Source organism: Pseudorca crassidens, chromosome 14 (assembly GCF_039906515.1).
Source record: "Pseudorca crassidens isolate mPseCra1 chromosome 14, mPseCra1.hap1, whole genome shotgun sequence".
Classification (NCBI taxonomy): Eukaryota; Metazoa; Chordata; class Mammalia; order Artiodactyla; family Delphinidae; genus Pseudorca; species Pseudorca crassidens.
Window position 1 is genome coordinate 71,646,557 of NC_090309.1, and position 11,746 is coordinate 71,658,302.

An 11,746-nucleotide genomic window follows, 5' to 3' on the forward strand; every position below is an offset into this window, starting at 1 on the left:
GTAGTGTGGGCAGGCCAGAGAGAGAGAGAGAGAGAAAGACAGGACTATATATGGGTATGAAGGAGTTATGTTTATTTTGAAGAAGTTAAGAGATTTAAACATTGAAACTAGTTCAGCCACTAAATAGCTAAGAAACCTTGGACACATCATTTTAATTTTTAGGGCCTCAGGTTCCTCATCTTAAAAATGAGGGGCTTGAGATCATCTCTGAGGTCCTATGGCATTTTTTGTTTCTGATCTCGTCTGGGAGCCACAAGGCTCTGCTAAAGTTCTGCTCTGTAGCGGTTTCACAAACCCTTCCTCACGAACACTTAGCACATCCAGGATCCCTGAAATTCTCAAAAGGGACCAAAAGGAAAGAAACAAAGTCTTCAAACAGACCACATGCAAGGCTTCAGGCTCATCATGACAAATCATTGGCCCAAAGGACTTGTACATTTAGGTTTGTATAGTTTGGCATCTCACCTGCCTTCTTTTTCTGTCAGCTCCCCCTCTGTCTCCACAGGGTGGACACCATCTTATTCCTGCCTCACCCAAGCGGAGTTGGATAGAATGGGGTGGAGGACTTTTAAACCAGATGCACCTATGAGAGCTCAGTGTTCCCATCTGTAAAAAGGGCTTAATGATATTTTTGTATCTGATATGTTCTCAAGCTTAGTATTCAGTAAACTCAAATGAAATCACAGGTTCCCCTGCTGAGAATAGCTGAGTAAGCTTCTATCATACTGTCACTTCTGCAGATAGCTACTATAAACTCTAAACGAAATATAAATATCAACTACCTGATGACACTAGAAAGCTACCAGAAGCAGAGTTGACACTTGAAAAAAGGAAATGGTACTGGATGGTTCTCCCCCTTTTAGTTTTTTACTTTTTTAGCCTGAAGATGAGCTTCAGTAAGTGGCATCATGGACTGATAGAAACCCTGATCTCTTTCTGACTTGAAGAATCAGAGAGTTTGGGGCACTTTTCCCCTCAAAAGTGAAAAGAGAGTAGAGTCCATGAAAGAAATCCAGAAGAAGGGAGGCAAATTTTGTGTAAAAACTATGAACAAATCTCATTCTGACCTCTAAACCATATATACCAGGGCAGACTCAAAGCAACTCAGGTAAGGATAAAAGAACTGAATGGAGATTTGAGCTGCCACTGCATTTTAACAAGGTCCCTGTGTGACAGTGTTTGCAGTTTAAGTCCAATCAGTTGCCCAGTAGAATCAAAATTTCAGCACTCTTTGGAAGAATATAACAGAATCCAGAGTTTCCACATAAAGCATTTATAATGACTAAGATACAATCCAAAATTATTCAATATATTAAATTTTTTTTATGATTCATTCTCAAGAATGGGGACTGATTCCAACATCCCAGATATTGGAATTAGCTGATAAGTGTCTTTGAACAGTTATTATAATCATGCCCAATGATGTAAGAGAAAATATGCTCCTGATGAATGGAAAGATAGGAATTCTCAGCAGAAAAAGAGAAACTATAAAGAAAGAATCAAATGGAAAATACAGAACTCAAAAATAAAATATCTGAACTAAAAATCTGCTGGATGGGCTTAGCAGGAGAATCAAGATGACAGAGGAAAGAGTCAGTAAACCTGAAGATAGAGATCAACAGAAATATAATCCAATCTGAAGAACACAGAGAAAAAAATATGAAGAGAAAAAAGGAACGGAGCCTGAGGGACGTGCTGGACAACAGGAAGTTCAAACATATATTTAACTGGAGTCTCAGAAGGACAGGAGAGAATGAACAGGGCAGAAAAGATATTTGAAGAAATAATGGCCCCAAGTGTCCTAAATCTGATGACACACACTTACAATGAACATCAGGCAGGGTGAGTACAAGTGAAATCACACACCCCAACTCAGTTGGCTTAGTCCCCACCCCCATCCACTAGTCTTCCTCCTTGTTTACCCCACGTATTTCTGGGAGTCCCCAGCGAGTTTCCAAGGTATTCAAGGAGTTCTGGTTCACGAGCTGTGCTACCCTCTGTCAGGCCTTCCGCCACAGAGCACACGCTGTGCTATCTCTAGCCTCTCCTGTCTTCTGTCAGTACTATCCTGGATGGGGCAGCTCTTCTGGGTGGAAAATGCTGGCCCAGGCTACGTGCTGTCTTCAGGTTGTAAGTAACAGGAATTTACCTGTGTAAAAGGCATCAGATGGGGGCTTCCTTGGTGACGCAGTGGATAAGAATCTGCCTGCCAATGCAGGGGACACGGGTTCGAGCCATGGTCCGGGAAGATCCCACATGCTGTGGAGCAACTAAGCCCGTGCACCACAACTACTGAGCCTGCGTTCTAGAGCCTGCGAGCCACAGCTACTGAAGCCCGTGTGCCTAGAGCCCGTGCTCTGCAACAAGAGAAGCCACCGCAGTGAGAAGCCTGTGCACCGCAATGAAGAGTAGCCCCTGCTCGCCGCAACTGGAGAAAGCCCACGTGCAGCAACGAAGACCCAACACGACCAAAAATAAATAAATAAAATAAAATAAATTTTTTTAAAGACAACAGATGAAGAGCAGCAGTACATTAGTTTTCCATCGCTGTGTAATAAGTCACCACAGACTTAGTGGCTTCAGATGACACATATTTATAATCTCACAGTTTCTGTGTGTTAAGAGTCTGGACACAACTTAGTCGGTTCCTCGTCTTAGCGTTTCACAAGCCTGCAGTCAAGGCTTTGGCTGGCCTGCGTGCTCGCCTAGAGAATGCTTGACGGGGGATGATCTACTTACAAGCTCACTCCAGTTGTTGGCAGAATTCATCTCCTTGTGTCTACAGAGCTTAGAGCCCGGGCTTCTCTCTGGCTATTGACTGGAGGCTGCCCTCAGTTTCCACAGGGTGACCTGTGCTTCTTGTCACATGGGCCTTCCAACATGGCCACTTGCTTCTTGAAAGACAGCTAGGGAGTCTCTGGAGCCAGTCTGCTGGCAATATAACATATTATAATCAGGAAATGACATCTCTGTTGCCAAATTCCACTGCTTAGAATTAAGTGCCCACCCACACAAGAGGGGTATGTGGATTATACAAAAGAGTGAACGCCAAGAGGTGCAGATCATGGGGGGAGGAGGGCATTGGAGCTTGCTCACTATAAGCAGCGTGGAACACATGGGAGAAGTGAAGCAGGCCTCCCGAGAGCCTAGGCTGCAGCTGGAGGGTGGCCAGGAAGCGAGGTAGCTGCTTTCTCCTTTTCTCTCTATTGCTGCTGGTCTCTCATCTCTGCTTCTCTCCGTGTGCCTCCTCTTTCTGCTGATCTGATTAAGCCTCTGTACCTATGGCCAGAGATGACCACCCTGGCCTCCACATGGCCTTTGGGCTTCACTATGACGGACCAGCCACAAGCATCTCTGTTTCTCACTTCTGTTTTCTCAAGAGATGCTGATTGGCTCAGCCAAACCAGGGATCCAGCTGCCCCTAGGTTAGGGGACCAACCTTGTCCAATAAACCACAACCAAGAAGAAGCAGAGTCCCAGAAATAAACATGGCTCCAGAGACCAACCACTGGGGGTGGAGATGCTGCTCAGAAATGGTAAAGAGTAGGCTGGGCAGACGTTCCAAAAGATGTCTGCCTCAGCTGTCTTTCCGTGGTTTCTAGAGCTAAACAAACAAAAACACCCAAACCTTCAGGGAACTTAGAAGAGTAGCAGGTTCTCTTGCTGTTCAAGCCTCAGGAGCTCAATTGTGTTCAGCTCAGGAATGGGGAGAATGCCCTTCCTCCTGAAAAGTCAGACAGGGTCACATCGAGGAGCAGACACTCCCTGTCCCCCACACTGTCCCTGTATCTTCCCCCCGACCCTCTCTCCAAGGCCCCCTCGGGCAGTTTCCTTCCTCCTTGAGCTCAAGTACAAAAACAAAAAGCACAGAGCCTTCATGCAAATCAGCAGTGCGAATAGATGCCCGGGGACTCATAAACTCCAAGGCTTCATCAGCGAGACTCGGGCAAATCTGAATTCTCTTCGGGCTCAGAGGATTTGTTACCTCACAGAGCTGTCAGCGAGATTAAAGATGGGCCTGGTGCCTGGCCTGTGACGGCTGCACTATACATTGAGGCGGTCGTGGTAGCAGTGAAGGAAGAAGAGGAGGAATAAAAAGAAGGGTCAGGAGAAGGAGGAAGAAAGGAGAGGATGGTGTTGGTGATGGTCTTGATGATCGTTCTTAGCCAAAGTCTGAAGACCTAACTCAGTGTTCTAACCCCTCATTACAGCAAGTGTGGCCTAGGTACCAGCAGCATCAACGTTGCCAGAGAGCTTGCTAGAAATGCAGAATTTCAGGTCTCACCTTCCACTTACTGAATCAGAATCTGCCTTTTAACAAGACCCCCAGGTGGTTTCTCTGCACCTTAAAGTTTCAGAAGCATGGCTCTAACCCACTGGTTCTCCCACATGGCTGTTCACTGGGATTACCCCCGGAGTTTTTAAGGCCTATGGTCGCTTGGGCCCCAGCTGCAGAGATTTGATATAATGGTGTTGGGTATGCCCTGGTTGGTGGGCTTTTCTAAAACTCTCTGGGTGATTCTTTTATATATATATATAAATTTATTTATTTTATTTATTTACTTCTGGCTGCGTTGGGTCTTTGTTGCTGCATGCAGGCTTTCTCTAGTTGCGGCGAGCGGGGGCTACTCTTCGTTGCGGTGCGCGGGCTTCTCATCGCGGTGGCTTCTCTTGTTGCAGAGCACGGGCTCTAGGCACACAGGCTTCAGTAGTTGCGGCACATGGGCTCAGTAATTGTGGCTTGCGGGCTCTAGAGCGCAGGCTCAGTAGTTGTGGCACACAGGCTTCGTTGCTCCGCGGCATGTGGGATCTTCCCGGACAAGGGCTTGAACCCGTATCCCCTGCATTGGCAGGCGGATTCTTAACCACTGCCCCACCAGGGAAGTCCTCCCTGGGTGATTGTAAGGTGCAGCAGAGTTTGAGAACTACTGCTCTGACCTACTGTATCAGTTAGGATTGCACTTAGTTATGTGTAAGAACATCCCTGTTTAAAAAAAAAAATCCTGGACTCAGGCAGTCCAGAGCTGAGGTAATGGCTCCCGGAAGCAACCAAGGGCCTGGCTCCTTCAAGCCTCCTAATCTCCCGTCTTTAATGGGACTGTTGTCCTCAGAGTCACCAGATATTTTCTGTGCCTACAGGCATCTCGTCATTCCAGGCAGGAAGAAAAAGGGACGTGAGAGGGGATAAGGACAAAATGGACGTTCAAAGTCACAGACGAAGTCTACTCTTCTTTTACAGACTTTCTTGGAAGCTCCACCCAGCAACTTTGGCTATAACTTCATTGGCTGGAACTGTGTTACATGGTCACGCATAGCCACAAAGGAGACTGGAAGGTTGAGTATTTTAAGCTGGACATGGCGTCATCGTGAACAAGAATTGCAATTCTGTTAGGAGGAAGGAAGGGGTGAATGGCTCTCGGTCAAGTCCAGCAGGCCAGCCACGCCTACCAGGACATACCCACTGGGCTCCAGTTTCTGCTTTGAGGGACCCTCCTGGCCTCCAACGGATCGATCCCCCTCTCTCAGCACCTCTGGGGAGACTTCCTACCTGTCAGAGACCAGCATCCCAGCACTACTTCCCGGCTCCAGTCGGCACGGCTTCCACCAGGTGTGAATTACCCTCAGCCAGAGCACCTGCAGCGGATCCTCCCAAACCTTCCCAGGATCTGACACAGGGATGCTAGTGGCGGGGAGAGGCGAAGAGGCAACTCATTTCCGTGGGAATAGTGGCGAAAGCCTGCCTTGCCTCGCTCCATCCAATGAGCTAATTTTTGTGAAAGTACTTTGTAAATTGCAAAGAATAACATGACAGAGAGACTGGGATGATGATGGTCAGAGGCTTTTGGGGGGACATGAAGGCTGAGCCCACCAGCTCTCTAATCTCCCTCGTTGCTGGGAAACAGCAAGAAGAAGACCCTCCTCTCCCCAGAGTGGCCGGACGCAGGTCATGAGGCTGCTGAGGCCACACGGGCTGGCCAGTCGCCTAGAGCTCCCTGCCCCCAGCCCTTTCCCAGGCTGTTCTGCCCTTGCACCACCAAAGAAGGAGAACTGTCCAGGACTACATTTTACTCCAGCAAATTATTCTGTTTTCAGGTGGCTTGGGACCAAAGCCATGTCGCTTTGCTGCAGTCTCTGCATATGGGAGCTGGGCCAGCAGGACTCCTGGGGACAATGCGGGGCCTCAGGGAGAGGCTGCAGGGCTTCTCATCAGCAGTGCAATGTCACTGCGGGGACCCAGTCTCCTGTCCCTCCAGTCCAGTGCTGGCCCCTCTGCACCTCCCCCACCAGATCTGATCCATTACCCATGGCGTGTCATAGCAGAGTTGTGCAGGGAGAGCTCAGATGGACATCTTGGGCCTTAGCCTCCGGCCCCTGTGGCTGATAAACATTCAGCCAGGGGAGAGCCCCCTGCTTAAGGGGTTAGTGCTTAGTTGTACCTTCCACATCCATACCCTTCCTGGGGAAACAGAGACAAAAGTCTAGGCTCTACCACGGAAGGATCCTATGACATCAGCAAATGCACTCCTCCACTCTGGGCCCAGCTAAAATGGGACGTTTTAGAGTTACGAGTGATTGAGAGCATAGACTGACCATAGAGTCAGACTTCCTGGGTTTCCTCTTGTTTCCATCGCTTACCAATGTGTGACCTTGGGTGGTTCATTCATTCACTCACTCAACAAATATTCATTGAGCACCTGCTCTGTTCCAGGCACTATTCTAGGAGTCAGGAATAGAGTAGTGACCAAAAGATAAAACCTTCTGCCCTCGTGGAATTTATGTTCTGGTGAAGGGAAATAAACAAGCTGACAAGTGAAACATATAGTGTGTTAGGTAGTCTTAGGTGTTGGGAGAAAACAAAGCGGAGAAAGGGACAGGAAGTGTAATTTTAGACAGGTTCTGAGCAGTGCCCTGGGGGAAGCTGGCATTTGAATAAAGACCCAAAGGAACTCTGGGGTGAGTGTGTTCCAGGAAGGGGGAACCACAGTGCAAAGGTCCTGAGGCAGGAGCGTGCCTGGCCCTATGGAGGAATGGCAAAGAGGCAGAGTGAGGGCAGGGTGGACCTCGGGGATCACTGTTGGGACCGGGCTGTCCTCTGGCTAAGATGGGAGGCTGTGAAGGATGAACAGGACCACTCTGGCTGCTGAGTGGAGAAGAGACTGAAGGGGGCCGACTGAGAACAGGGAAACTGGTTAGGAGGCTGCTGCGGGGTCTTAGAGAGCTGTGATGGTGGCTGGACCAGGGTGGAGGCAGTGCAGTGAGGAGGAGACCTCAGGCTGTGTTTACTGCCTCTGGAGCTAGACCTGGGAGGGAGAAGACAGTCAAGGATGACTCCAACCTAACTGGCCAAGAGACTGGAAGGGTAGAGTTACCCATTTGCCAAGGGGCAGCTCTGAGTGCTGCAGGTTAGGGGCCAGGGTGGAGGGGGGCGTATCAGGAGTTGGGTTTGGACAGGTTGAGTTTAAGAGAACTGTTAGTCCTCCAGGTAGAGAGGGCAGGAACGCAGGTGGATATATGAGCCTGGAGTTCAGGGAGAAGCCCAGGCTGGAGACACAAATTTGGGATTCATCAGTGTATTGATGAGGTAATAGGCTGAAATGAGATTAAGGAAGTAAACATGGTTATTTAATCTCTGTGTGTCTCAGATTCTGCATCTGTGTTATGAGAATTAAATGCAGTGAAATACAAAGCACTTAGACCATAGCCTGGCCCCTCTGTCTGTCATGCTGGTAATTATTGTACCTGCCTAAGTTGACTGCATTTACTACATGGCTGATGAGCGGTTCAGGGACTGTGTTGGGTGTCCCAGGGGAGGGCTGTCAAGAATGTCAGTACCATTGTCTCATCCTGGCATTCAAGGCCCTTTGCAGTTTGGCTCACCTTCCAGACAACCTCTGACCTTCTCCCAAGCCTCCACCCCCCTCAAAACTAACTGATCATCTGGCGTTGTTCCTTCTCTGCCACTGTCCCCAGTGACCCTGACCCTGGCACCTCCTCCAATTGCCATCTCTGCAGTCCCATTTAGTGCTGCTCTGATGCCTCTTCTTCCAAGAAGTCTTCCTCATTCACACCCCCAACCCCAACCAGACAAGAACACGCCCATCTGGAAACGCTTGGGGTCCTTGGGATGCCTGTTCCTCTCTTCCTGGAGCCAAGCCACTCGGGCACCTGACGGTCTTCCCTGCACCCCAACCCAGCCTGGGAGCTCCCTGTCGGCAGGACCCAGCCTGGTGCATCTCTGTGCCTGATGCAGGGTGACAGGAGCAGGGACTTGTGCCCAGGTCCTCTGGCTCCAAAGCCAGGCTGCTTCCTACTCCTCCTTGCTGCCCAGCTCCTAGCCACCAAAAGATATACTGACCTGTAAGTTCCAGGGTTGGAATTTCCACAGCATGATGGTAGATGTGGGACCCGGGGACCAGCCTAGCCAGGTCTGAATGCCAGCCCTTTCACTTCCTGGCTGTGTGGACAAACCAGAAAACCCTCTGTGCCTCAGTTTCCCTTTGGTAAAGTGAGACTCATAAAAAGTTAATTGTGAAGATTCAGTGAGTTAAAACAGGTGAAGATCTCAGGAAAAGTCTGAGCAGGTAGTACAGACCCAACCAATGCCTATTATTATTATTATTATTATTAAGCACCACCTTTGCCTGCAGCCTGCCCTGCCGTTGCTGAGCCCCACCCCTTAGGCCTGCCCAGGTCTCCCTGAGTCCCAGGTTCTAGGCCCACCTGGTATAGTTGGGCTCTGCGGGGCCTCCCAGGGGCTGGTGGGAGTCTGTAGGTCCTGGCTGGTGCCGTGGCCCCAGGACTCTTGGAGGCCGAGGAAGCCCGTTTCCTCTCACCCTTCCTCTCAGGCCCCGCCTCCTCTTTGCAGATTTTAATGAGAATGGCTTCATCGATGAGGAGGACCTGTAGAGGATCATCCTTCAACTGCTCGACAGAGATGACGCGTCAGAGGACCTGCTGACCGACCTCAGCAGCCACGTGTGTGCCCTGGGCCGCGGGACGGTGGCTGGCGTGGGCCCCGCTATCACCTGAAGCCTCTTGATGGCAGGCAGGGTGAGGGGCACTGAGGGATGGGTGCTCACTGGAAGCAACTACTCCCAATTTTCTGTCCTTCCTCCAGGATCATGACTCCCTTCCTGGGTCTCCAGATCAGTAGCCCACCCCAAGGGGCCCTCCCAGCAACACTGCAGCCACTGCAGGCAGGTGGGCCAACAGCAGGTCAGCCTCAGGTGCACACTTCACAACATCCCCTCTCCTACATTATTCCAGCACAACGCCCAGGTGTCCTAGAGTGACAGTCCAAAGTACGGCAGGACATGAAGACAACCATGGACCCATTTGTCCTAAGACCATGAGAACATTTTGGTCTGGATGGGAAGTAGGAGCAGATAAAACCATGAGGGCTCATCGCTGCCTCCCCACCCTGACTGAGCCCCTTGCCGTGCAGAGCCCCTGCCTGTGACTGGGTGACAGCAGCAGGTGGGGATGTCACCCTGTCCATCACCCCACACCCGTTCTCACTGCCAAGTTTGTCCTGGAGGCACCAAGAGGACTCTTCCCATGATGAGACCAGCCCACAAGGTCCCAGACAGCCACGCACATGACCTCATCTCTCTGCACCTCCGTGTCCTTGTCTGGGGCAGGGGTAGAGCACCTGCCTCCCAGGGGACTCCAGGGACGCTGAGCACCCAGCGAGAGCTTGGCTTATGGTAGCTCTCAGCATGTGCTGATTGCCCCCCACGCCTGCACCCCCATCTCCCTTTCTGATTCTCTCGCTGCTTCTGCAACCCTGTCCAGGTCCTGAATGAGTCAGATCTGGACAATGACAACATGCTGTCTTTCTCAGAGTCTGAACACGCGATGGCCAGATCTCCGGACTTCATGAAGTAAGGTGTTCTGGAGTGAGGGGGAGATGCCCAGCATAGTGGGGGACAAGAAGCCCCCCCCCCACAGTCTCCCTCAGCCAATGGGACACCTTGGTCTTCCCAGTGAGGTCATGAGTTTCCAGGGCAATTCGCAGATTCTTTCAGAATCAGCAAAACTGGAGCTTCTGAGAAATGAGGTAACCTGGAAAGAGACAGGGAGTGGGGTTTCAAAAGGCAAAGGGGAGATTGCATTCCAGGCTTTGCAAACGACGTGGGTGGTCCAGACTTCAGGCGCGGTCCCTCTGCAGCCAACGCAAAGCCCGCTGGGCTCCAGGACTGACCTGGGGAGTTGCCCTTGCCCCTGTTGGTCCTGCTGCCATGCGACCACAACCTCCAGTGGTCACTGGGAGCTGGTGATTGGCATGGAAATGTTGGGGGGGGAGCAGCAGGGATGACGAAGCTGGTGATAGAGCTCAGAGAAGAGCTCAAGCATTTCCAAATCTTCCATCAGGCGGAAGGGGGCCTTAATGGTCGTTAGCTGTCCAAACTCCTTTGAGACAATCGGCCATCTCCATACTGGCTGTATTTAACAGTCTTATTTGGGTCCTTCCAGTTGTGGGAAACATACCACCGCTGAAGGCAGCCCGTTTCATGAGGAACAGCCCTTTTAGGGCAATCTTCTCGCACTGAGCTGCATCTGTTTGCCTGTGTCTGCTACTCCTGGGCCCTTTCTGCCCTTGGTCTTCAGTCTAGGTGATTTTGGTAGCAAGGAAGAGTGCCCACTCAAAATGGTTTAACAAACCACTCAAAAAAGAACAAAGACAGCTAGACCTCAGAGAGCACCTGGTCGGGGGCCCAGAGTCTCTGCCTCTGTCCTCAGCAACTCTGCACTTTGCTTTACGTGCAACCAGCCATCTCTGCTTTGTCAGACGTGAGGCCAAATGTGGCCTCCACAGCGGCCAAGTTTATGTCTATTTGGCTCAGTGAATGTCCCTCAGCTCTGGCTCCAAATTCTCAGAGAATCTGATTGGCCAACTCCAGGCAGGTGTCCAGCCCTCTTCCAACTGCCTGGCCGGAGCAGAGGGCCCTCCATCCCAACATGGCTGCCAGAGGGCTTAGCCTGGGCAGACTCTCTAAAAGAGGATCCACACTTGGACCACCCCCCCCCGCACACACACAACCGAGGTAATTCCTCTTCCTCCATAACAGCCCAGCACATGACTGGAGCTGGAATCCTGTCTGCCTTGAGTTTTTTCTTTGAATCTCTCCCGTTTCTTCCCACTGGTTCCAGCACCACAAGGTTCGGACAGCCTTTGCATTCTAGAGCTGCTCAAAGGAGGCTTTGAGTTGGCTTGGGAGAGCTGCAAACTGGCCATCACTCAGAGAAAGGGACACAAGAGGTATGAACCCAGAAATCAGAGGGGGCTTTACAGCTGCAGGCTCGAGGTGGCTAATGGAATTCTTTCTTTCCGCTCCTTTCGGATTCACTTCTGGGGGTGCTGATGTGGCCCCAAATACCTGCTCTGGCGGCCTTGAGGGGGACCCCTCGAACTAGGAATTCAACCCCCTGCGGGTGGGGCGCTGGGGGAAATCTGACTAGAAGAATGACTTTGTCCCCATCCCTCCCTCCCTTCTAGAATATTGTTTATTCAATAAAGCAGAAGAAAAGCCTTTCCCTTTTTCCATCAGTTCATCCTTTTTTGAGTGCAGGGTCATATAGAAGGACTTTTTATTAAGAACTGCTCATTCCAGGGCTTAAGTTCTCCAGTGATGCCAAGACTGGGATGGCCAGTCCTTTTGAGGTCAATACATGTCACAGCAGGGACCAGGCCAAATGGGATGAAATTCACTAGGAAAATACACGTCCTGCCCTCCCTTCCCTG

The 11,746-nt window shown here is 50.7% G+C and overlaps 1 protein-coding gene across 5 annotated transcripts in view; it reads left to right on the top strand.

Annotated features, from left to right (window-relative positions):
* CIB4 (calcium and integrin binding family member 4) overlaps positions 1-11,534 on the top strand; it is a 91,486-nt gene extending 79,952 nt beyond the window's left edge. For 2 of the 5 annotated variants that reach the window (XM_067703493.1, XM_067703494.1), the window contains exon 6: positions 5,140-8,622. In XM_067703493.1, the coding sequence (XP_067559594.1) occupies positions 5,140-5,315 (176 nt within the window). In that variant the 3' untranslated portion in view covers positions 5,316-8,622. Of the gene's footprint in view, positions 1-5,139; positions 8,623-8,866 lie in introns of those variants that run through there. The other 3 variants (XR_010934110.1, XM_067703495.1, XM_067703496.1) reach the window with 3 other exon arrangements.
* Positions 11,535-11,746: the final 212 nt, after the last annotated feature.